The sequence below is a fragment of the Bubalus kerabau genome, chromosome 1 (genome assembly GCF_029407905.1).
Source record: "Bubalus kerabau isolate K-KA32 ecotype Philippines breed swamp buffalo chromosome 1, PCC_UOA_SB_1v2, whole genome shotgun sequence".
NCBI lineage: Eukaryota > Metazoa > Chordata > Mammalia > Artiodactyla > Bovidae > Bubalus > Bubalus kerabau.
This window is the reverse complement of record NC_073624.1, coordinates 93383985-93411319: the sequence shown is the minus strand read 5'-3', so window position 1 is coordinate 93411319 and position 27335 is coordinate 93383985. Positions and strand designations below refer to the sequence as shown.

At 41.4% G+C, this 27335-nt stretch overlaps 1 protein-coding gene across 1 annotated transcript in view; it reads right to left on the bottom strand.

The window, feature by feature from the left end:
- Positions 1 to 7497, bottom strand: part of TMPRSS12 (transmembrane serine protease 12) — a 32661-nt gene extending 25164 nt beyond the window's left edge. Inside the window, exons 1-2 of the mRNA XM_055580123.1 lie at positions 7207 to 7497; positions 6040 to 6235 (exon numbers count right to left, since the gene is read on the bottom strand). Of these exons, the coding sequence (XP_055436098.1) occupies positions 6040 to 6235; positions 7207 to 7453 (443 nt within the window). The 5' untranslated portion in view covers positions 7454 to 7497. The remainder of the gene's footprint in view (positions 1 to 6039; positions 6236 to 7206) is intronic.
- Between the last annotated feature and the right edge of the window lie 19838 nt (positions 7498 to 27335).

Sequence of the window (27335 nt, the reverse complement as noted above, 5' to 3'; positions counted from 1 at the left end):
ATTGATGCTTTTGAACTGTGGTGTTGGAGAAGACTCTTGAGAGTCCCTTGGACTGCAAGGAGATCCAACCAGTCAATCCTAAAGGAAATCAGTCCTGAATATTCATTGGAAGGACTGATGCTGAAGCTGAAGCTCCAATACTTTGGCTACTTGATGCTAAGAACTGACTCCTTGGAAAAGACCCTGATGCTGGAAAAGACTGAAGGCAGAAGGAGAAGGGAATGACAGGATGAGATGGTTGGATGGCATCACCAACTCAATGAACATGAGTTTAAGCAAGCTCCGGGAGTTGGTGCTGGACAGGGAAGCCTGGAGTGCTGCAGTCCATGGGGTCACAAAGAGTTGGACATGACTGAGCAACTGAACTGAACTGACTTCAATTTATATTCAGACCATAAGATTAAGAAAGCAAGTTATATACACTGAAAACTACAAAACTTTGCTAAAAGAAATGAAAGATGATGTAAATAAATGGAAAGCATCCCTTGTTCATGTATTGGAAGACTTAATTTTGTTAAAAATGACAGTACTACACAGAATGCTCCATAGAGTCAATGCAGCACCTATACCAATATCAATGTTTTTGCAGAAATTAAAAAAAAAAAAATCCTAAAGTTCATAGGGAATATCAAAAGACCCCAAGTAGCCAAAATAAATCTGAAAAAGAAGAATGAAGTTGGAGGATCATACCTCTAGTTTTCAAAACTTAATGAAAAGCTGCAGTAATCAAAACAGTGTGGTTCTAGCATAAGGGCAGACATATATGGCAATGAAAAGACTAGAGAGCCCAGAAATACACTCTTGCATATGTGGTCAGTTGATTTTCGACAAGAGTGCCAAGACTATTCAATGGAGAAAGGAAAGACTTTTCAGCAATGGTGCTGGGAAAATTGGATATCTACATACAAAAGAATGAAATTGGATCCTTACTTTATAACATATGCAAAAGTTAAGTCAACACAGATCAAAGACCTAAGTGTAAGAATAAAGCTATATAACTCTTAGAAGAAAACACAGAAGAAAAGCTTCATGATATTGGATTTGGCAATGATTCTCAGATGTGACATCAAACATATAAAAACAAAAGAAAAAAATAAATTGGAGTTGGTCAAAGTTAAAACTTTTGCATAAAAGGACACTATTAAGAGAGTGAAAAGACAAGTCACAGAATTTGAGAAAATGTTTGCAAATCATATATATTTCCGTCAGTCAGTTCAGTCACTCAGTCGTGTCTGACTCTTTGCGACCCCAGGAATCTCAGCATGCCAGGCCTCCCAGTCCAACACCAACTCCTTCACTCAAACTCATGTCCATCGAGTCGGTGATGCCATCCAGCCATCTCATCCTCTGTCATCCCCTTCTCCTCCTGCCCTCAATCCCTCCCAGCATCAGGGTCTTTTCCAATGAGTCAACTCTTCGCATGAGGTGGCCAAAGTATTGGAGTTTCAGCTTCAGCTTCAGCATCAGTCCTTCCAAAGAACGCCCAGGACTGATCTCCTTTAGGATGGACTAGTTGGATCTCCTTGCAGTCCAAGGGACTCTCAAGAGTCTTCTCCAACACCACAGTTCAAAAGCATCAATTCTTCAGCATTCAGCTTTCTTCATAGTCTAACTCTCACATCCATACATGACCACTGGAAAAACCAAAGCCTTGACTAGTAAGGGATTAATATTGAAAATATATAAAGCATTCCTACAGCTCAATATCCACAAAAATCCAAACAGCCCAGTTCAAAAATGGGGAAAGGACTTGAATAAATGGTTCTTCAAAGAAGAATACAGGACTTTTTTGGTGGTTCATGCTTCCAGGTTTGATTGCTAGTCCGAGAACTAAGATCCCACATGCTGCATCAGTTCAGTTCAGTTCAGTCACTTAGTCATGTCTGACTCTTTGCAACCCCATGGACTGCAGCATGGCAGGCCTCCCTGTCCATCACCAACTCCCGGAGTTTACTCACACTCACGTCCATTGAGTTGGTGATGCCATCCAACCATCTCATCCTCTGTTGTCCCCTTCTCCTGCCCTCAATCTTTCCCAGCATCAAGGTCTTTTCCAGTGAGTCAGCTCTTCGCATCAGGTGGCCAAAGTATTGGAGTTTCAGCTTCAACATCAGTCCTTCCAATGAATATTCAGGGCTTATTTCCTTTAGCATGGACTAGTTGGATCTCCTTGCAGTCCAAGGGACTCTCAAGTCTTCTCCAACACCACAGTTCAAAAGCATCAATTCTTCGGCACTCAGCTTTCTTTATAGTCCAACTCTCACATCCATACGTGACCATTGGAAAAACCATAGCCTTGACTAGATGGACCTTTGTTGGCAAAGTAATGTCTCTGCTTTTTAATGTGCTCTCTAGATTGGTCATAACTTTCCTTACAAGGAGTAAGCGTCTTTTAATTTCATGGCTGCAGTCACCACCTGCACTGATTTTGGACCCCCCCAAAATAAAATGTCACTGTTTCCACTGTTTCTGCATCTCTTTGCCATGAAGTGATGGGACCGGATGCCATGATCTTTGTTTCCTGAATGTTAAGCTTTAAGCCAACTTTTTCATTCTCCTCTTTCACTTTCATCAAGAAGCTCTTTAGTTCTTCACTTTCTGCCATAAGGGTGGTGTCATCTGCACATCTGAGGTTATTGATATTTTTCCCAGCAGTCTTGATTCCAGCTTGTGCTTCCTCCAACCCAGCATTTCTCATGATGTACTCTGCATATAAGTTAAATAAGCATGGTGACAATATACAGCCTTGACGTACTCCTTTTCTTATTTGCAACCAGTCTGTTGTTCTATGTCCAGTTCTAACTGTTGCTTCCTGACCTGCATACAGAACATGCTTCATGGTGCAGCCAAAACTAAAGTAAATCAAACTTTAAAAAAAGGAAGAAGAAATACGATGGCCAGAAAGCACATGGAAATATGCTCACCATCACTAATCATTAGGGAAATGTGAATGAAAACCACAATGAGATACCACTTCACACCCATTCAGATATTTACCACAGTAACAGTGTAAGGAGTAAGGAACTAAGGATATGGAGACTGATATTCTGAATCTACTTCTAATCAGTGGGAAGTAGTATTGGGAGACAAAAAGAAACAAATTTAAGAGATACTGCAGAGAGAGAGTCAACTAACTCTCTGGGTAATGGAACTGTTGGTGAAGGTATTATCTAAGAAAATAGAGAAGGGAAAGAATTAGAAGAAAGATTTAAAAATTTCATGTTTAGACTTCTTGAGAATGTGACTCCAATATATATGTATAGGAGGGAGCTGGAAATATGACTCAGCTGGAGAGACTTGGGAGTTCCTAGCACATGATGACTCCTAAAACAGGAGTCTCATCTCATTTCCGAGATGAGACATCTCTCAGAAAGAGTTCAGATGATAAGGAAAGAGGATAGAAGGTGGAACTCTTGAAAATACTGTCATTTAAAAGATGACAAGGCTTCCCTGGTGGTCCAGTGGTTAAACCCCACAGTTCCAATGCAGAGTGTGTGAGTTGGATCCCTGGTCAGGGAATTAAGATCCTACAAGCCACGTGGCGCAGCCAGTAAGAAAGACGAGAACAGTAATCAACTTTGCCAAATATTATAGAGATAAAATATGATATGGATTGAGTGGAGCTCATTGGATTTGGCATGGAGGTGGGTCTTTAATAGTGTGTTCTATTGCACGCTGGGAAATCAGATTGCAACTGAGATTTTATGAGTCAATGCAGGTGGAACAAAAGGAGCCTTTTTTTTCAAGGAATCTAGTAGTGAAAGTGTTGAGAAGCATAGTGCAAAATAGCCGTAAAAGGAGAAAGTCCTTGAAAAAATGACAAAGGGCCAAAAATACTCGCTTTACACTGCAGACAAAAAAACATCTCCTGCCTTTGGTTATGCTCAGCGCCAAGAGTTAATAATAAGTAGGGATGTTACTTGTGAGAGCGGGTTGTGAGATAAGCCCATGAGTCATTTAGAGCGAGCTGTCCTTAAAATGTTTTTACTGATTATGTGTTAACTCCGTATGCGCTCTGCTGGCCGCATACTTTAAGCTCTTTGTTCCTGCTTCTATAAAAAAACTTGACTACAAAAATAAACTTGTCAGTCCTTACAAGAGACTGTCCAAATGTCATTCTTTCAGGTTCGTCATTTCCAAGTCCCGGAGAAAAAAACCCCAACAGAAAGGAAGAACAGAAACAGGTAGGGTTCATTTGTTTGTTAAATAATGATGAGTTGAGCTACACATGTTTGAAAGCTGTAGGGAAGAGACGAGGAAAATATTGAAAAATACTAAAGAAACAGTGAGATATAATGAAACAGCATAGATTTGAGAATAGGTTTAAATCAATAGGTTGCCACTTTACAGCAGTGTGATCTTGGGCAAGTTACCAAATCTCTCTGATCTCTGGATTCCTCAAGTGTGAAATGGAGGTAACAGCAATTTCAGAGGGCTACTGCTGCTGCTGCCAAATCGCTTGTCGTGTCCGACTCTGTGCGGCCCCATGGACTGCAGCTTACCAGGCTTCTCCGTCCATGGGATTCTCCAGGCAAGAACACTGGAGTGGGTTGCCATTTCCTTCTCCAATGCATGAAAGTGGAAAGTGAAAGTGAAGTCACTCAGTCGTGTCTGACTCTTAGCGACCCCATGGACTGCAGCCCACCAGGCTCCTCCATCCATGGGATTTGCCAGGCAAGAGTACTGGAGTGGGGTGCCATTGCCTTCTCCCACAGGGCTACTGGGAGGGTATTTTATTTAAAAACAGAATTATATGTAACATCCTTAAACAGTACCTAATCTCAGAGCAGGTCTTTGATAAATAGTTGTTTTAAGAAGGAATAAGGGACAGCTGATGGTGCAAGATTTAGAAAATGAAGGGGAACAGGAATAGAAGTAGCAGAGTTTTCTGAAACAGGAGGAACTCCTAAAAAATAGACTGTACCTCAGTAATGTTGACTTCCTCAGCATCTTGCCCAATTCCTAGTATATAACATATTGAGTAAGTTTTTGTTGAGTAAAAAGGTAAAAGTATCAATAAGATTTAGGTTTGAGAACTGTTAGGTGGAAAATTAATACTATCTTCAAATGCTTGGAAGAGGAATGAAATTTAATACATATGGCTTCAACAGGCAGAATAAAAGTCAAGACACTTATTCAGCATAAGGAAAGGCTTTCTAAGAATTAAAGCTGTACAAAATTTAAATGAGGTTCTTTCCAAGGTTCATCATCACAAAAGGTATTTTTTAAGTAGAAAGCCAAATGGTATAGTTATGGTTACGTGTGTGGATTTTCATTCTGACACACCTGGATTTGATCCCTGATTTTGTTGCTTTCCAGTCAGGGTCTCCTTCTAGCAAAGAGTGGTTGTGGGGAGTAGTGGAAATTGTGTATAAAAAATGCCCGGCTCAATGCATTAAAGCAATAATTATTTCAGACTAGAGAACCCTTTATTTCAGTACTGTAAGAAGGATTCAAATATAGGACAGAGAATTGAACTAAACCCTTAAAATACCTCTGTGAACTCTAAGATTCTGTGACAGTATGTGAAATGTGAAGTCGCTCAGTCGTGTCCGACTCTTTGTGACCCCACGGACTGTAGCCTACCAGGCTCCTCTGTCCATGGGATTTTCCAGGCAAGAGTACTGGAGTGGGATGCCATTTCCGTCTCCAATGCATGAAAGTGAAAAGTGAAAGTGAAGTCGCTTAGACTTGTCCGACTCTTCACGACCCCACCCAGGGATAGAACCTGGGTCTCCCACATTGTAGGCAGACGCTTTACCATCTGAGCCAACAGGGAAGTCACCCTCTGTGACAGTATAACACAGCTATATTATTTGATCAAGTTAGTACATCTAGTAGGTTCTGGAACCTTAAAAGCACTGCACCACAAAGTGTCAGAGGAGGACTAGGATACAGGTTGCCCCTCTCCAAATGTGTTAGTCTCCCCACTGTATCAAAGGAACAGACCAGTAAAGGTGCAATGTCAGGACTTAATAGGTGAGACGAGCTTCAAAATATCCCCTAAAAAAATAAAGTAGGAATGTTCTGAATACATACCTAGCGTCCTTAGTGCAGTGGGCAGCCGTGAGGACCCATCTATTTTTCACTAAGCTTCCCGCACATACATGAGCACCAAATCTGCCAGAATGAATCTGTAGGCTAACTAGCCATGGCCATGCGCCAGTTTGAGCCTCTGTGCCCCCTACAATCCGAGACCCCTTGAACATACGCATAAGTGGTGCTATTCCACAATCTAAAAATAAAAATGATATATTATTTGAACTGAACATATTATTATATGTATTTGTTTCTAATCTTAATACATTTATATAATCTTTCAATTCCTATAAAAAAAACTGATAGAGCAAGCTGGATACCTAAGCTATGCCCATATTTTGACAAAAAAATCTTAGCGAGTTAAAACAAACATGATGTCAGATTGCTTACAAAGAGACATCAAATAAGCTCAATTCATGAATTTTAAAACTTTACTTCTGAAAAGTGTAATAGTGAGATAAGTTTCTCTGGTCAGGTAACACATTTTTCCCTATCTGAAATGGCAACTGAGAGCTCCTGGGACTGGTGAACCAAGAGCTACAGTTTCTAATACTTGCCGTTTAACTTGTGGGGTTAATTTTTCTGAACAGCGTGAAAAAGTCACCTAACAGCCCTTTCAGCTTTGAATTTCAATGAACTATTAATCTGTAAAGTGGGGATGACACACCCCAGAATATTTTAAGGTGCATATACAGACGCACACGTGTATGGCATTCCTACCATAAGGACTACTATTACAGTCCTCATTTAAATAGAACTGCAAGGGTCTGTATGGAGAAGGCAACGGCACCCCACTCCGGTACTCTTGCCTGGAACATCCCATGGACGGAGGAGCCTGGTGGGCTGCAGCCCATGGGGTCGCTAAGCGTCGGACACGACTGAGCGACTTCACTTTCACTTTTCACTTTCATGCATTGGAGGAGGAAATGCAACCCACTCCAGTGTTCTTGCCTGGAGAATCCCAGGGACGGCGGGGTGGGCTGCCGTCTATGGGGTCGCACAGAGTCGGACACGACTGAAGCGACTTAGCAGCAGCAGCAGCTAGGGTCTGTACATTTTTAGGTAAAGGCAGTTGGTAAAAACAGAAAAGGAGGGCCCCAAATTCAAATACTACTTAAGTGGGACAAAAGAAAGAAAGGGCGACTGACTAAAGAAGAGAACAGATACTGCCCTTTGCGTCCAACTCTTCCTGTTCGTGGGCCTTGCGCGCCTTCTGCCCTCTGGGCCTCCTACTCACGGCCTCAGGCCACCCCAGACCGCCAGCCTGTTCCCACGAGGAGCCGCGCCTACTCCTTTCAGAGAAGAGCGAGTAGTGTTCTGAGCATATGAGAGCGCTCGCCAGAAACAACAGCGCTGCGCTCGGGAGCCCCAGCGCCATGTCTGAACTCCTGGTGGGCAAGATGGCGGCAGGCATTTCTTGCCGGCTCCCGCCTCGCCGCGAGCTCGTGGGCCTGCGGCCTAGATAATGTGGTTTGCGAGGTGGGAGAGAGGGGAGTGGAAGGCAGTGGCGAAGCGCGCGGGGCGGCGGGGAAGGGCTGTGCACGTGAAGTAGGCTAGAAGCCATACGTGAGGCCTGTGAGGCTGCCGAGATAACCTGGATGAATCAGGCCTACCCGTTATTCTAGTTACCGGACAGACGGAGTATCTCGCCCTCAGCCAGGGTCTGCGGATTCGCTAACTGATGAGACCTTCCTGCGCCAGATCTACATGCTTAGAGGGTACTGTGAGACTGTTGTGGTAAGAAGGGAGCTGCTGGAACCACTGGAGGGCGCTGCTAGCTCAGATTTCCAGAAGGAAGAGCGTCTAAACTGAAGTGGGTAAGCTGGAGAAGGGAGATGTAAAGCAGAAGGCAGACAAGTACGGAGGTTGGCATTGAGGCCAGTTTCATTTGTACACATTGATCTTACTATATTTTTGTAGTAGTTTGCCTTCAACTGATCATCTTGGCTGAGCTGATAGAATCAAATTTCAGTTCAGTTCAGTTCAGCCTAAGATGATCAGTCGTGTGCAATTCTTTGCGACCCCATGAACCGCAGCACACCAGGCCTCTCAGTCCATCACCAACTCCCGGAGTTTACCCAGACTGCCGTCCATTGAGTCGGTGATGCCATCTAACCATCTCATCCTCTATTATCCCCTTCTCCTCCGGCCTTCAATCTGTCCCTACATCAGGGTCTTTTCAAATGAGTCAGCTCTTTGCATCAGGTGGCCGAAATATTGGAGTTTCAGCTTCAACATCAGTCCTTCCAGTGAACACACAGGACTGATCTTCCTTAGGATGGACTGGTTGGATCTCCTTGCAGTCCAAGGGACTTTCAAGAGTCTTCTCCAACACCACAGTTCAAAAGCATCAATTCTTCTGCGCTCAGCTTTCTTTATAGTCCAATGCTCACGACCATACATGACTACTGGAAAAACCATAGCCTTGACTATTCGGACCTTGTTGGCAAAGTAATGTCTCTGCTTTTGAATATGCTGTCTAGGTTGGTCATAACTTTCCTTCCAAGGAGTAAGTGTCTTTTAATTTCTTGGCTGCAGTCACCATCTTCAGTGATTTTGGAGCCCAAAAAATAAAGTCAGCCATTGTTTCCCCATCTATTTGCCAAGAAGTGATGGGACCAGATGTCATGATCTTAGTTTTCTGAATGTTGAGCTTTAAGCCAACTTTTTCACTCTACTCTTTGACTTTCATCAAGAAGCTCTTTAGTTCTTCTTCACTTTCTGCCATAAGGATGGAGTTATCTGCATATCTGAGGTTATTGATATTTCTCCTGGCAATCTTGATTCCAGCTTGTGCTTCCTCCAGCCTAGCGTTTCTCATGATGTACTCTGCATAGAAGTTAAATAAACAGGGTGACAATATGCAGCCTTGACGTTCTCCTTTTCCTATTTGGAACCAGTCTGTTGTTCCATGTCCAGTTCTAACTGTTGCTTCCTGACCTGCATACAGGTTTCTCAAGAGACAGGTCAGGTGGTCTGGTATTCCCATCTCTTTCAGAATTTTCCACAGTTTATTGTGATCCACACAGTCAAAGGCTTTGGCATAGTCAATAAAGCAGAAATAGATGTTTTTCTGGAACTCTCTTGTTTTTTTGATGATCCAGCGGATGTTGGCAATTTGATCTCTGGTTCCGCTGCCTTTTCTAAAACCAGCTTGAACATCTGGAAGTTCACGGTTCACGGATTGCTGAAGCCTGGCTTGGAGAATTTTGAGCATTACTTTACTAGCATGGGAGATGAGTGCAATTGTGCGGTAATTTGAGCATTCTTTTGCATTGCCTTTCTTTGGGATTGGAATGAAAACTGATCAAATTTAAGGACCTACAAAGGTGAGGACAAAGCCTGACTGGAGATCATTGCACCTCACCCCAAACACACACACACTCTTCAGGCCCCAGCCTGAGAGATAATATTCCTTGCCCCATTAGAACGCTGACATTACAAACACTGTGGTTGCAACACTGTGGAAAGGGAGCACAGATAAATGGCCTTAGTTAATCGATCCATTGAACAAGTAGATATTAACCTCACATTTTGTACCATACTCCAAAATAAGTATCATATTAAGGGGGGTATGTTAAGACCTGGCCCTCGAACCCAGAGAACATTATACCTTGGCTAGTGGAAAAAATCAGGGATCATTCACTTGGGGTTAATAAAGAAGGCAGTCCTGATACCCAAGCCTAGTATGAGTTCAGACACAGGGGATTGGTGTCAGTTGTGGCAGTCTGGGAAGACTGCCTGTAAGAGGAGGATGTGAGCTGGACTTAGAAGGGGAAGATCAAGAAGAGAAAGGAGATGTAGTAAAGACAGACTGAGGCATAGATATGTATATCTATGTGTTTTTCCAGAGAAACAGAACTGATAGGATATACAGATATAGATATACAGATGTATTGTTTTACTCACTAAGTGACGTCTGACCCTTTTGTGACTCCATGGACTGTAGCCTGCCAGGCTCCTCTGTCCGTGGGATTTCCCAGGAAAGAATACTGGAGTGGGCTGCTATTTCCTTCTCCAGGGGATCTTCACCCAGGGATGGAACCCACATTTGATTCTTTACCACTGAGTCACCAAGGAAGCCTGATAGATATATAGAGATATATAAGAAGAGATTTTTTTTTATGGGAATTGGTTCATACAATCATGGAGGCTGAGAAGTCCCCTGATATGCCATCTGCAAGCTGGAGAACTAGGAAAACCAGTATTTTAATTCAGTCCCAAGCCAAAGGCCTGAGAACCATAACTAGGAGCTCTTAAGTGGGAGGGCAGGAGAGATGGATGTCCCTACTCAAGAATAAAGAGGTAGACATTGCCCTTCCTGCACCTTTTTGTTCTGTTTGGGCCCTTAATGAATTGTATTGGATGACAGCTATCCACATTAGTGAGGGCAGATTTTTACTCAGTCTACCAGTTCAGATGTTCATCTTTCAGAAACACCCTTATAGACACACCCAGAAATAATATTTTTCCAGTGACTTTGGTGTCCTTTAGCCCTATCAAATCGACACATAAAATTAACCACAGTAATGATAATACCTAGACAGCATATTAAAAAGCAGAGACATGATTTTGCTGACAAAGGTCCATATAGTCAAAGCTATAGTCAAAGCTATGGTAGTCATGTATAGATGTGGGAGTTGGACCATAAAGAAGGCTGAGTGCTGAAGAATTGATGCTTTCGAACTGTGGTGCTGGAGAAGACCCTTCAGAGTCCCTTGGACAGCAAGGAGATGAAACCAGTCAATCCTAAAGGAAATCAGTCCTGAATATTCACTGGAAGGACTGATGCTGAAGCTGAAGCTCCAATACTTTGGCCACTTGGCCACCTGATGCGAAGAACCAACTCATCAGAAAAGACCCTGATGCTGGAAAAGATTGAGGGCAGATGAGAAGGGGGGCACAGAGGATGAGTGGGTTGAATGGCAGCATCAACTCAATGGACATGAGTTTGAGCAAGCTCTGGGAGATGATGAAGGACAGGGAAGACTGGAGTGCTGTGGTCCATGGGGTCTCAAAGAGTGAACAACAATGATAATACAGTGTGTGTTTATAACTTTATTTATTTATTTTTTTGGTTTGTTTGTTTTTTACTGTTTTCTGTTGTTTTACAGAGTCTAACGAGGGAAACCATGTCTTAAAATTTTTAATCAGGGTATATGAGAGAAAAACCGAAGTTGAAGTCTTCTTCCTGGTTTTGCATTTGATTTGATTCTGTTTGGAGTTCAGGATCATGTATGGCCCTTCTTCCCTTTAGCAGAACAATTAAACTTTGGTTTTGGATATGCAGTAGTAGCCTTGGACCCTGCTTTGTACTTAAGGGTGTAAGTATGCTCAACATAATGAAGAGAAATTTTTCAGTGTGCAGAAGAGGCTGGGGGAGAGAGAATAAAGAAGCGACCTGCCCAGCTACATGGCAGGCCAGGCTTGAGCCAAAAAGATGTCTGTGAGAGTTTCACTGTGGTAGGTTGACCCAGGGTTTTTATGAACAATGATGTGTAACATTTGGTTTTAAATTGTTTTATCATTGCTATATTGAACTGTGCTAAAGTTTGTCTCTGTTAACCCAACTACTTCAGTAACAAGGGCACAGTGTGGGTTGTGGTAGTCTGGGAGGCTGGTCACATGGTGGGGATTGGAAGTAAGGGTCAGCAAAAGGACAGTGGCTAGCTCATGTCATCCTCTGAGGTTGTCATGGTTGGCAGCATTAAATCTAAGGAGGCTATTAGTTGAGGCTTACAGGTATTAAGAAGTGGAAAGAACAGAAGTTTAGGGCTGAACTGCAATTCACTGGGAAGGAGGCCAGGTGGTATTGACAGAACACATTGCAGCACGAACTGACCTGACCCAGGGGCAGAAAAGGAAGCAAATTTCCTGTTCCCCAGATAGTTTGGTGGAAGGTGATACCTGAAAGTGAGAAAACACAGTTGGGGTATGTTTCTGTTGGGGAGAGATATGATCAGATTGGGTATGCATTGTAAGCAGGGCAAGATGATGGGTCTTGCTGTGGCAAATAATAGAGATTTGACAAATTTCTTTTCAATATCCTGGTCAAAAATAGGTGCATGCAGCCAAGTCATGAATGGGCAATGAAAAATACAGTGGACCAGTCAATACGTGCAAAGGTTTACGCCCTGAATGCCTTTGCCTTCTCTAGGTCTTTGTTCTTCTCTCCTGCATTGTTACTTCCTTTCTTTGTGGGATCACTTCAGTCAGCAGACAAAATAGTCTCTGTCCACACCCTTGGTAAGTCACCTCCCCCTTAGAGTTGACTGGATTGTGACACGCTTGTAGCAAATAGTGACAGAGGGAATGGGCTATGACTTCCAAGATTAGATTATAGTAAGATTGTGGCTTGTCTTTTTCTCTAGTTCTCTTGCTCTGTGGGAAGTTGGCTGCCATGCTGTGAGCTGCCCTGTGGCCCCATGGAGCATGCTCCAGTAGTAGTCAGTCTAACAGCCCACGAAGAAGCAAACCACGTGAGTGAGCTAGGAAGCAGAACTTTCCCAGGTCAAACCTTCAGATAAAACTACAGTTCTGGCTAAGACCCTGGCAACCTTATGAGAAGCCTTAAGCCAGAGGCATCCCCTCAGCCACTCTGGAAACGAAACTCATGACCCACAGAAACTGTGAGATAACAAATATTTATTGTTTTAAGCTGCTAAGCTTTGGAATCATTTGTTGCATAGCAGATAATGCATCTTGTTCCTCCTGTTTTTGAAAGAAGACGAGGGCATTAATGCTGGGCCTGGGGTTGGATGCAGGGATGTAGGATGGTAGGGTTGACTGGGTCTTGAGTTAGGGGAGATTTTATTCTTCCTAGTTTTCCCTTGTCCACTTGAGTTAGCGCTAGAAATCTTTTTAATAAAAATATTTTATTATATAGACTATAAATAATAACAAAATAAATTTCTGTGTACCCACCATCTCATTCACTATTTTTGCTTGTTATGAAATATTTAATCCTTTTGAAAGAATATTTATGGTACAGTTTAAAGAATTAAAATAATATAAGGCCACCTATTTAAGAAAAAGAACATTATTGTTACTTTGGAAATCCCCTGTGTACCCATCCCTGATTCTGTCCCTTTCTCTTTCCCTTAGAAAAAAACCAATATTCTAAATTTTATACTTACTGTTCCATTGATTCTCTTTATAAACCTGACTGTACAGTGTGGTAGCAACTAACAACAGGTGACCATTTAAGGTTAAATTTAAATTAAAATTCAGTTTCTCAATCATGTTAGTCTTGTGGCTAGTGGTTACCATACTGAATAGCCAAGTTATAGAATATTTGCATCATTGCAAAGTTCTGTTGGACAGCAGTGCTCTAAACAATTTTAGTTTTTCATGTTTTTAAACTTTATAGCAATTGAATCAGACAGTTCATTTTCTTCTGTAGCTAGCTTTGTTTCTTTCAGTGTTAGGTTCCAAACATTCATTCATGTAGTTACCTGTAACTGTTATTCAGTCGCTCAGTCGTGTCTGACTCTTTGCTATGCCACAGACTGCAGCACACTAGGCTTCCCTGTCCTTCATCATCTCCTGGAGCTTGCTCAAACTCATGTCCATTCAGTTGATGATGCCATTCAACCATCTTGTCCTCTGTTGTCCCCTTCTCCTCCTGCCGTCTATCTTTACCAACATCAGGGTCTTTTTCAATGAGTTGGCTCTTCACATAAGATGGCCAAAGTAGTGGAGTTTCAGCTTCAGCATCAGTCCTTCCAATGAATATTCAGGGTTGATTTCCTAGGATCTCATTGCTGTCCAAGGGACTCTCAAGAATCTTCACCAGCACCACAGTTCGAAAGCATCCATTCTTTGGCGCTAAGCTTCTTGATGGCCCAACTCTCACATCCATACATGACTTCTGGAAAAACCATAGCTTTGACTATATGGACCTTAATCTGCAAAGTAATATCTCTACTTTTTAATATGCTGTCTAGGTTTGTCATAGTTTGTCTTCCAAGGAGCAAGAATCTTTTAATTTTGTGGCTGCAGTCACTGTCCACAGTGATTCTGGAGCCGAAGAAAATAAAGTCTGCACTGTTTACATTGTTTCCCCATCTATTTGCCCATCTATTTGCCATGGGACCACATGTAATGATCTTCATTTTTTGAATGTTGAGTTTTAAACCAACTTTTTCACTCTCCTCTTTCACTCAATGAAGAGACTCTTTAGTTCCTTTTTGCTTTCTGTCATTAGAGTGGTGTCATCGGCATATCTGACGTTATTGATGTTTCTCTAGGCAGTCTTGATTCCAACTTGTGCTTCATCCAGCCCAGCATTTCATGTGATGTACCCTGTATATAAGTTAAATAAGCAGGGTGACAGTATACAACCTTGATGTGTTCCTTTCCCAATTTTGAACCAGTCCATTGTTCCATGTCTGGTTTTAACTGTTACTTCTTGAGCTGCATACAGGTTTCTTAGGAGGCAGGTAAGGTGGGCTGGTATTTCCATCTTAAGAATTTTCCACAGTTTATTGTGATCCTCACAGTCAAAGGCTTTAGTGTAGTCAATGAAGCAAAAGTCAGTGTTTTTTTCTGGAATTCTCTTACTTTTTCTGTGATCCAACAGATGATGGCAGTTTGATCTCTGGTTCCTCTGCCTTGTCTAAATACAGCTTTTACATCTGAAAGTTCTTAGTGCACGTACTGTTGAAGCCTAGCTGAAGGATTTTGAGTGTTACCTTGCTAGCATGTGGTAGTTTAAACATTCTTTGGCATTGCCCTTCTTTGGGATTGGAATGAAAACTGACCTTGTCTAGTCCTGTGGCCACTGCTGAGTTTTCCAAATTTTCTGGCATATTGAGTGCAGCACTTTAACAGCATCATCTTTTAGAATATGAAAGACTTCATCTGGAATTCCATCACCTCCACTAGCTTTGTTCATAGTGACGCTTCCTAAAGCCCACTTGACTTCACATTCCAGGATGTCTGGCTCTAGGTGCATCGTTTTGGCTTTTTTTCCCCCACCATTTACCTTTTTTTCTTTTTTCCTCACCATTCACCTAGAGACTTTCTGGAGTCTCTAGGTGAGAGTGATCACAGCATCATTTGTACCATACACATGGTGTGTATATGCCGCAGTGTATTTACCTACATTGGCATCTATTATTGATGAACATTTGAATTGTTTCCAGAATTTTTTTTTAACTGATAACTGTTAAGAGTATGACTCTGAGTTTCTTTGATTATACACTACATTGGGATTGCTGAATCATACAGAATATACACCATCACCTTCTGTGAATATACACCATTACCACCTTTGCATGTGTGTATGCTCTGTCGCTTCAATCGTGTCTGACTCTTTGAGTCCCCATGGACCGTAGCCCGCCAGGTTCCTCTGTCCATGGGATTCTCCAGATAAGAATACTGGAGTGGGTTGATGGAGGGAAGATGCCCTCCTTCAGGGGATCTTCCCGACCCAGGGATTGAACCCACCTCTCCTGTGTTGCAGGTAGAGTCTTTACCACTGAGCCACCAGGGAAGCCCATCACCTTCTCTAAATAAAGCCAGATAGTTTTCTAAAGTGTACCAATATACTCTCCACCGACAACATGTAAAAGTTCCCATTGTTTATATTATTACTCAGTTCAGTTCAGTTGCTCAGTCGTGTCTGACTCTTTGTGACCCCATGAACTGCAGCACACCAGGCCTCCCTGTCCATCACCAACTCCCGGAGTCCACCCAAACCCATGTCCATTGAGTCGGTGATGCCATCCAATCATCTCATCCTCTGTTGTCCCCTTCTCCTCCTGCCCTCAATCTTTCCCAGCATCAGGGTCTTTTCCAATGAGTCAATTCTTCACATCAGGTGGCCAAAGTATTAGAGTTTCAGCTTCAACATCAGTCCTTCCAATGAACACCCAGGACTGATCTCCTTTTCAATGGACTGGTTGGATCTCCTTGCAGTCGAAGAGACTTTCAAGAGTCTTCTCCAACACCACAGTTCAAAAGCATCAATTCTTCTGCGCTCAGCTTTCTTTATAGTCCAATGCTCACAACCATACATGACTACTGGAAAAACCATAGCCTTGACTATTCGGACCTTTGTTGGCAAAGTAATGTCTCTGCTTTTGAATATGCTGTCTAGGTTGGTCATAACTTTCCTTCCAAGGAGTAAGCGTCTTTTAATTTCATGGCTGCAGTCACCATCTGCAGTGATTTTGGAGCCCAGAAAAATAAAGTCAGCCACTGTTTCCCCATCTGTTTGCCAAGAAGTGATGGGACCAGATGCCATGATCTTAGTTTTCTGAATGTTGAGCTTTAAGCCAACTTTTTCTTTCTCCTCTTTCACTTTCATCAAGAGGCTCTTTAGTTCTTCACTTTCTGCCATAAGGGTGGTGTCATTTGCATATCTGAGGTTATTGATATTTCTCCCAGCAATCTTGATTCCAGCTTGTGCTTCCTCCAGCCCCACATTTCTCATGATGTACTCTGCATATAAGTTAAATAAGCAGGGTGACAATATACAGCCTTGATGTACTCCTTTCTGCTGCTTTTTAATTTAGCAGTCTTATGGGTATGAATTGACGGCTCATGGTTTCAATCTGCATTTTCCTGACTTTAAATGAATTTGAGTATTTGAATATGTTTTCATGTTTTCATCCTGTATTTAAGGGACATTAATTATGTCATATTAAGTACCTGCTTAGGTCTTTTATGTTTGTCTTATGGATTTCATTAATGCAGCCACTCTTCTTGTACTGTTTCCATAGTTTTGCCTTTTTCAGAATATCATATAATACATACATACAGTATGTAGCCTTTCAGATTGGATTCTTTTACTTAGCAATATGCATTTAACATTTCTCTATATCTTTTCATGACTTGAGATCTCACTTTTTTCTAGTGATCAATAATATTCTATTATCTGGATATACCACAGCTTATCCATTCACCTATTGAAGAATAACTTAGTTGCTTGCAAGTTTTGGCAATTAGGAATACATTTGCTATAAATACCTGTGTGCAGATTTCTGTATAAACATAAGTTTTAAGCTCTTTTGGGCAAATATCAAACAGTGCAATTGTTGGATCATATGGTAAGAGTATGTTTAGTTTTGTAAGAAATGGCCAAACTGTCTTCCAAACTTGCTGCACCATTTTTGCATTCCCATTAACAACGAGTGAGGGCTCCTGTTCGACATTCTTACCAGCATTTGGTGATTTGGATTGGCCTATTCTAAAAGGTCAGTTTTCATTCCAGTCCCAAAGAAGGGCAGTGCCAAAGAATGTTCAAACTACTGCACAGTTGCACTCATTTCACATGCTGGTTAAGGTTATGCTCAAAATATTTCAAGCTAGGCTTCAGCAGTACGTGCACTGAGAACTTCCAGATGTACAAACTAAATTTAGAAAAGGCAGAGGAACCAGAGATCAAATTGCCAACATCTGTTAGATGATAGAGAAAGCAAGGAATTCTAGAAAAACATCTGCTTCATTGACTACACTGAAGTCTTTTGACTGTAGATCACAACAAACTGTGGAAAATTCTTAAAGAGATAGGAATACCAGACCACCTAACCTGTCTCCTGAGAATCCTGCATATGGGTCAAGAAGCAACAGTTAGAACCAGATATGGAACAACAGAGTAGTTCAAAATTGGGAAAAGAGTATGTCAAAGCTATATATTGTCACCCTGCTTATTTAACTTATATACAGAGTATATCATGTAAAATGCTGGGCTGGATAAATTGTAAGCTGGATCAAGATTGCTGGGAGAAATACCAACAACCTCAGATATACAGATGATACCATTCTAATCCTAAAGGAAATCAACCCTGAATATTCATTGGAAGGACTGATGCTGAAGCTCCAATACTTTGGCCACCTAATGTGAAGAGCCAACTCATTGGAAAAGACCCTGATGCTGGGAAAGATTGAAGGCAAAAGGAAAAGAGGGCAGCAGAAGATGAGATAGATAGTGTCACAGACTCAATGGACATGGATCTGAGCAAACTCCGGGAGGTGATGAAGAACAGGGAAACCTGGCTGCAGTCCATGGGGTCACAAAAAGTTGGACACAACTTAGTGACTGAACAACCACCACCACCATTCTAAAGGCAGAAAGTGAAGAGGAAGTAAAGAACCTCTTGAGGGTGAAAGGGGAGAGTCAAAAAGCTGACTTGAAACTCAACATTCAAAAAATTAACATCATGGCATCCAGTTCCCTCATTTCATGACAAAAAGAAGGGGGAAATGTAGAACCAATGAGAGTTTTTCTTGGGCTCCAAAATCACTGTGGATGGTAAGTGCAACCATGAAATTAAAAAACGCTTGCTCCTTGGAAGAAAAGCTGTGACCAACCTAGAGAGTGTATTAAAAAGCAGAAAAGTTTTCGAGAGAGAACAAGATGGCAGAGGAGTAGGTGGACATGGAGTACATCTCTCTCCATGGATACATCAAGAATACACCTTCAGACACAGAAGGGCTTGCAGTACACCTACTAAGAACAGGCAGGAGTACCTGACCACTGGAAAAGAATATATAGAAAAATAGGATGAAGGAACTAGGGGGGAAAGCAGGGAGTGTTAGTAGGACTGGACCTACCCTCAGCGGGTGGGGGAACTGAAGCAGGGGTCTGATCCCCACATCGGGGCAATTGTCTGGGTCAGAGGAGAAACATTTGAGGCTAAGAAACATAAAGCAGCTGATGTGTGACAACCTAAATGAAATGAGAATCAGACAATCCTTGCTACAGACATACGTACCCTGGACAGGGACGCAGGTCCCCTAGAAGGTGCAGCAGGTGGGAGCTGGAGCATAAAGATTGTGGAACAATCCCAGGGTGAAGGCTGCTATTGACTGCTTGGAGACAGACTGAGAGGACGTGAGGAGGAAGTGCCTATAGAGGAAAGCCAGGCCGCCATGGAAGCAGGGATACTGCTGAGTCATGCATGGGGGGTGGAGCCATCACCGTAGCCTCTCTCTCCCCGCACATCAGCACCGGCAGCTGAACAACAAAGGCTGGCCCATCAACTGCCTGATGCAGGGAACAGTAGAGTAGGACTCCACCCAGGATGCCCCTTTAAGTCCCTCATATGCTCCTTTAACTCCTGTGGCTGAGGCAGTCCACATCCCTGCACACTTGGTGCCACCAGGGTCCCCGCAACCCAAGCAGCTCTACCACCTCAATACCTGGCACTCACTGGAGCAGACCTAAGTTCTTCAAGGCAGCATCAGGAGCAAACCCCAGTGGACTACCCACATGCAGAGGTGGAGATAAAACCACAATGGAAATCCAGGGGCAGTGTGGCTAAGGAAGAGGACCCAAAACCTCACCAGCAGCTGTACAAGCTGCAGATTAAATCCACATGATCAACTAGTCAGACCCTGTTGTCTATGGAATATATAAAAAGACATTGAGCGCTCCCACAAAAGAAAATGCGCTAGTTCTAACAGCTGTGGACATTGGAGGCAAGAACACACAGGAGTAGGACCAGATTATAGTCTAAGCTGCCCTCACAGCAGGTCCAGAGACCAGCACAGTGTTGGAGGGCATCCTAGCGAAGTGAGGTGGACTGTGACTCCCAGTGAGGGAAAGGACGCTGACAGCAGAGGCTCAAGAAAAACATTTATTATTCTTATATTTTGACTTGTTCTTTAGTTTCTTTGGATTTATTTTTGTTTTTGTTTTTTTCCCTCCTTCTCTTGTAGTTGTTGGTTTTATTAGCACTGTGAAATCTATTTAAGCTTTTGAGATTTTTTTTTTTCAATCACACTTTTATTTCTGTTATAGACTTCTGTCTCTATGTTGGCCTTTTGCAGTTCTGTAGAGTTTTCCTTTTCTCTCTTTTTTTATTTAAATTTTTAAAACTTATTATTTTTTCTACATTTATTCCTTTGTTTGCTTTTCCTACTGTTCTTTACCCCTTGCTGTTAATCTTTAATATATATAAATATTCTTTATCTACTTCTGTTTAACTTTGTATTTCTATTCTTTCTTTCCTTTCTTTTTCTCACCATATTTGTTAGTTTTGCTTTCATTGCTTTATTCCCCAGTTGGAACCTTGCTTTAGTTTTGTTTTCCAGTTTGTGCTTTAGTTAGTTTTGTTCTTAACTGGTGGGTAACATTTTTGGTTTCCTTTGTTCACCGGGTCAATCTATTGTACTTCATTTTTGTTGGACTGCTTTGATTTTGCTTATGGATGTATATGTATGTGTGTAGAGTCCATTATTTTAATTATTATTTGCCTGATTTTGTAATTGCCATTTGTCTGGGGTTGTCTTTGGCTTTTCGTTTTGGGGTATTTATTTTAATCCCATCTAATGCCATAACAGACCACTTGTGGAATCTCTTTTCCTGGCCAGAGATCAAGCCCTGAGCCTTTGGAGTGGGAGCGCTGACTCCAACACCCTAGACTACCAGAGAACTCCTCACCCTAGGTAATATTAAATAGTGAGAACGCCTACAAAGGCAACCACTTGTATACAAGATCCGGCATCACCCAACTATCAGTAGCACCCTGTGCAGGACACCTCATCCAAACAACCAACAAGACAAAAACACAAACCCAGTCATCAGCAGACAGGAGTACCACCTCACTCAGCCCTGCCCATCAGAGGAAAAAAAAAAGTCACCTACTTCCACCAGAACATAAGCACAAGTTACATCCTACATGAAGCTTATATAAACCACTGCACCAAACTTACAAGGGCAGAAACCAAAAGAAAGAAAGAATTCAACCTTTAAGTCTGGAAAAAGGAGACCTCAAACACAATAAGTTAAAAAAAATAATGAAAAGGCAGAGAAATATTGCACAAATGAAGGAACAAACTAGAAACACACAAGTCCAAATAAATGAAGAGGAAATAAGCAAACTACCTGAAAAAGAATTCAAAACAATGATAGTAAAAATGATCCAAAATCTTGAAAATGGAGAAAATGCAAGTATCAATTAACAAAGACCTAGAAGAATTAAAGAATAAACAAACAACACAATTATTGAAATTAAAAATATTCTAGAAGGAATCAAGAGTATATCTGAAATAAAAGAATGTATGAGTGAGCTGGAAGATAAAATGGTGAAAATAACTGCTGAAGAGCAGAATAAAGTAAAAAGAATGAAAAGAACTGGGAATAGTCTCAGAGATCTCTGGGACAATATTAAATGCACCAACATTCAAATTATAGGGGTCCCAGAAGAAGAAGAGAAAAAGAAAGGGTATGAGAAAATTTTTGAAGAGATTATAGTTGAAAACTTCCCCAACATGGAAAAGGAAATAGTCAATCAAGTCCAAGAGATGCAAAGAGTCCCATACAGGATAAACTCAAGGAGAAACACGCCAAGACATATACTAATCAAACTAACAAAGATTAAACACAAAGACTATTAAAAGCAGCAAGGGAAAAGCAACAAGTAACATACAAGGGAAACCCCATATGTTTAACAGCTGATCTTTCAACAGAAACTCTACAGGCCAGAAGGGAATGGCAGGATATATTTAAAGTACTGAAAGGGAAAAATCTACAACCAAAATTACTCTACCCAGCAAGGATCTCATTCAGAATTGATGGAGAAATCAAAAGCTTCACAGACAAGCAAAAGTTAAGAGAAGTCAGTACCACCAAACCAGCTTTACAGCAAATGTTAAAGGGACTTATATAGTCAGGAAATACAAGAAAAGATAAAGATCTACAAAAACAAACCCCAAACAATTAAGGAAATGGCAGTAAGAACATATCAATGATTACTATAAATGTAAATGGATTCAATGCTCCAACCAAAAGACACAGACTGGATGAGTGGATACAAAAATAAGACCCATATATATGCTGTCTACAAGAAACCCACTTCAGATCTAAAGACACATATAGACTGAAAGTGAAAGGATGGAAAAATATATTCCATGTGAATGGAAATCCAAAGAAAGCTGGACTAGAAATCCTCATAACAGACAAAATAGACCTTAAAATAAAGAAGGTTTCAAGAGATAAGGAAGGACACTACATAATGAGGGAACAGTCCAAGAGGAAGGCATAACAATTGTAAATATCTATGCACTCAACATAGGAGCACCTCAATACATAAGACAAACACTAACAGACATAAAAGGAAAAGTTTACAGTAACACAATAATAGCAGGAGACTTTAATACCCCATTTACACCAGTGGACAGATCATCAAAACAGAAAATTAATATGAAAACACAAATCTTAAATGCTGCATTAGACGAGATGGATTTCATTGATATCTTCAGGACATTCCATCCAAATGCAGAAGAATACACCTTCTTCTCAAGTGCACATGGAACATTCTCCAGGATAGACCACATCTTGGATCACAAATCAAACCTCAGTAAATTTAAGAAAATTGAAATTGTATCAAACATCTGACGACAACACTGTGAAACTAGATATCAATTACAAGAAAAAAACTGTAGAAAACACAAACACGTGGAGAGTAAACAATACGTTTCTAAATAAGGAACAGGTTACTGAAGAAATCAAAAGGGAAATCAAGAAAAAACAAAATGAAATGAAAACATGACAACTCAAAACCAATGGGATGCAGCAAAAGCAGTTCTAAGAGGGAATTTTATAGCAATACAATCATACCTCAAGAAACAAGAAAAACGTTGAATAGACAACCTAACTTTACACCTAAAACAACAGGGAAAAGAAGAAGAACAACAGACCCCCCCCCCCCCCCACCAAAATTAGCAGAAGGAAAGAAATCACAAAAGTCAGAGCAAAAATAAATGAAAAAGAAATGAAAGAAACAATAGTAAAGATTAATAAAACTAAAAGCTGGTTCTTTGAGAAGATAAACAAAATTAACCTTTCGCCAAACTAATCAGGGAAAAAAGAGAGAAGAATCAAATCAACAAAATTGAATGAAAAAGGAGAGGTTACAACAGACAATGCAGAAATACAAAGGATTATGAGACTATTATGAGCAACTGTATGGAAATAAAATGCATAAGCTGGGAGAAATGGACAGATTCTTAGAAAAGTTCAATCTTCCAAGACTGAACCAGGAAGAAATAGAAATTATGAACAAGCACTGATATCGAAACTGTGATAAAAAATCTCCCAGAAAACAAAAGCCCAGGACAAGATAGCTTCACAGGGGAATTATATCAAACATTTAGAGAAGAGCTAATACCTATCCTTCTAAAACTCTTTCAAAAAATTGCAGAGGAAGGAACACTTTCAAACTCATTCTATGAAGCCACCATCACCCTGATTCCAAAACAAGACAAAGACAACACAAAAAAAGAAAACTGCAGGCCAATATCACTGATGAACATAGATGCAAAAATCCTCAACAAAGTTTAGCAAACAGAATTCACCAACACATTAAAAAGCTCATACACCACGATCTAGGTGAGTTTACTTCAGGGAGTCAAGAATTCTTCAATATACACAAATAAATCAATGTCATATACCATATTAACAAATTGAAAGATAAAAACCATATGATAATCTCAATAGATACAGAAAACATTCAGCACCCATTTGTGATTAAAATGGGAGAAGGCAATGGCACCCCACTCCAGTACTCTTGCCTGGAAAATCCCATGGATGGAGGAGCCTGGTAGGCTGCAGCCCATGAGATCGTGAAGAGTCAGACACGACTGAGCGACTTCACTTTCACTTTTCACTTTCATGCATTGGAGAAGGAAATGGCAACCCACTCTACCGAGGTCCAGCCCCAGTTGGATCCAGGGATTCCCTCGGGAGGACGGCGTCGGGGACTGAGAGAAATAGAGAAAGAGATAAGGAAAGAATTTTGCAGTTAAGAAAACAGAGGAGAGAAAAGAGGCTGATATTCCCTGGTTTATGCAGAAAGCCAATAAAGCTCCAGCATGGGACTTGCTCTGTTCATGTAGGCCGCAGGCGCCCTCTCGAATAGCTGAAGGTGCCCCACCTTAGGCACCTTCTCAAGTGGGTCTTAAAAGCCCAGGCAGGAAAGTGAACACAGAGGGCCCCTGCGCTCCAGGGAATCAGCCTGAAAAGGAAAAGGAAAGAGAAAGAACGCCATGGGGAGACCAAGCTTCGGTGAGCAAGGTACACTTTATTTTCCAAAGTAGTTTTTATACCTTAAGTTGTGCATAGAGGATAATGGGGGGTGGGGGGAAGGGTAGTCATGCAAGGTCAGCAGTCCTTGATCCTTATTGAAGCCAGGCTTTCTTTCTGCAAACTTATCATATGCAAAAGCTTTAGGTGATTTACATCATCTTCTGGCCAGGAGGCCTGTTAACATTTTATGACCCTTTCTTCAGAAAACTTATTTTTCTCTAAAGGTGATTATTCTAAAGTCAGGCACCACCCTCCGAAAGCATTAGATAAAGTTGCATTCCTATAGGGCAAAAGTGTGGTGGGCTATAACAAGAAAAGAATTAACTCAAGGGTCCAAGGTTACAAACATTAAAGCTACTACTTACATTTCTATACACCAACTATATTAATACACTCCCAGGGACACAGTAGGTAAGGGATATGGAAACTTGGCAGCAAGAATTAGCTCAACAAAGAAATCCTCTACTAGTTCTATTCTAACAATTTTAACTCTCTGAGAAGCTCTGCATTGTTAGAATATCTTAAGCTTCCTGTGCCTCTCATGGTTGGGAGGCTGTGAACAATCACATGCGTAGCTGCAGGAGTCCGAACAAACCTGTCAGGCAAGCTAGAAAGTCATCAGAGTGGTTTGAATTGAAACACTCCTATTATGCCCAGGAGACTTATTAACTAGAGTTTTAAGTTGATTTTCTTATAGAGAAAGTGGTCGGGGATAGCCCCCCGTTAATGTCAGAAGAGTTGGTGAAAGTTGTGAAATAGTAAAACAGACAGATTTTGGTTTTGGGGTAGATGCTCAGGCAGGATCAGGGGGCCTCTCGAGCCCTGACTCACCTTGCCCATCAGGGCTCTCCCACATGACCTTGTCATGGCTGGGAACTCCCGTGCTGGCTCCCGGCACCACTCCAGTGTTCTTGCCTGGAGACTCCCAGAGATGGTGGAGCCTGGTGGGCTGCCGTTTATGGGGTCACACAGAGTCGGACACAATGGAAGTGACTTAGCAGCAGCAGCAGCATGATTAAAATTCTTCAAAAAATGGGCACAGAAGGAACCTACCTCAATATAGTAAAGGCCATATATGATAAGCCCACAGCAAACATTATTCTCAATGGTGAAAAACTGAAAGCATCTCTTCTAAGATCAAGAACAAGACAAGGGTGTCCACTCTCACCACTATTATTCAACATAGTTTTGGAAGTCTAGACTACAGCAATCATAGAAAAAAAGAAATAAAAAGAATCTAGATCAGAAAAGTAGAGTGCTGTTTGCAGATGACATGATACTATACATAGAAAACCCTAAAGATATTATCAGAAAATTACTAGAGCTAATCAGTGAATTTAGCAAAGTTTCAGGATACAAAATCAATACACAGAAATCACTTGCATTCCTGTAAACTAACAATGAAAAATCAGAAAGAGAAATTAAGAAATGAATCCTATTCAGCATTGCAACAGAAAGAATAAAATATCTAGGAATAAACCTACCTAAGGAGACAAAATAACTGTATACAGAAAATTATAAGACACTGATGAAAGAAATCAAAGATGACATAAACAGACGGAGAGATGTTCCAGGTTTGTGAGTAGGAAGAATTCATATTATAAAAATGACTAAGCTACCACATGCAGTCTACAGATTCAGTGTTATCCCTATCAAATTAAAATCACATCTTCAAGGAACTAGAACAAAAAAATTTACCGCTCATATGGAAACAAAAAAGACTCTGAATAGCCAAAGCAGTCTTGAGAAAGAAGAATAGAGCTGGAAGAATTAACCTTCCTGACTTCAGATTATACTAAAAAGCTACAGTCATCAAGACAGTATGGAACTGGCACAGAAACAGAAATATAGATCAGTAGAACAAGATAGAAAGCCCAGAAATAAACTCATGCACCTATGGGTACCTTATTTTTGACAAAGGAGGCAAGAATATACAATGGGGCAAAGACAGCCTCTTCGGTAAGTGGTGCTAGGAAAACTGGACAGCTACATGTAAAAGAATGAAATCAGAACACTTCCTAACACCATCAGTTCAGTTCAGTTCAGTCGCTCAGGCATGTCCGACTCTTTGCGACCCCATGAATTGCAGCACGCCAGGCCTCCCTGTCCATCATCAACTCCCAGAGTTCACCCAAACTCATGTCCATTGAGTCAGTGATGCCATCCAGCCATCTCACACTCTGTCATCCCCTTCTCCTGCCCCCAATCCCTCCCAGCATCAGAGTCTTTTCCAATGAGTCAACTCTTTGCATGAGGTGGCCAAAGTATTGGAGTTTCAGCTTTAGCATCAGTCCTTCCAAAGAACACCCAGGGCTGATCTCCTTTAGAATGGACTGGTTGGATCTCCTTGCAGATCAAGGGACTCTCAAGAGTCTTCTCCAACACCACAGTTCAAAAGCATCAGTTCTTCGGTGCTCAGCTTTCTTCACAGTCCAACTCTCACATCCATACATGACCACTAGAAAAACCATAGCCTTGACTAGATGGACCTTTGTTGGCAAAGTAATGTCTCTGCTTTTGAATATGCTATCTAGGTTGGTCATAACTTTCCTTCCAAGGAGTAAGGGTCTTTTAATTTCATGGCTGCAGTCACCATCTGTAGTGATTTTGGAGCCCCCCAAAATAAAGTCTGACACTGTTTCCCCATCTAATTCCCATGAAGTGATGGGACCAGATGTCATGATCTTAGTTTTTTGAATGTCGAGCTTTAAGCCAACATTTTCACTCTCCTCTTTCACTTTCACCAAGAGGCTTTTTAATTCCTCTTCACTTTCTGCCATAAGGGTGGTGTCTTATGCATATCTGAGGTTATTGATATTTCTCCCGGCAATCTAGATTCCCGCTTGTGCTTCCTCCAGCCCAGCGTTTCTCATGATGTACTCTGCATATAAGTTAAATAAGCAGGGTGACAATATACAGTCTTGACGTACTCCTTTTCCTATTTGGAACCAGTCTGTTGTTCCATGTCCAGTTCTAACTGTTGCTTCCTAACCTGCATACAGGTTTCTCAAGAGGCAGGTCAGGTGGTCTGGTATGCCCATCTCTTTCAGAATTTTCCACAGTTTATTGTGATCCACACAAAGGTTTTGGCATAGTCAATAAAGCAGAAATAGATGTTTTTCTGGAACTCTCTTGCTTTTTCGATGATCCAGCCAATGTTGGCGATTTGATTTCTGGTTCCTCTGCCTTTTCTAAAACCAGCTTGAACATCTGGAAGTTCACGGTTCACATATTGCTGAAGCCTGGCTTGGAGAATTTT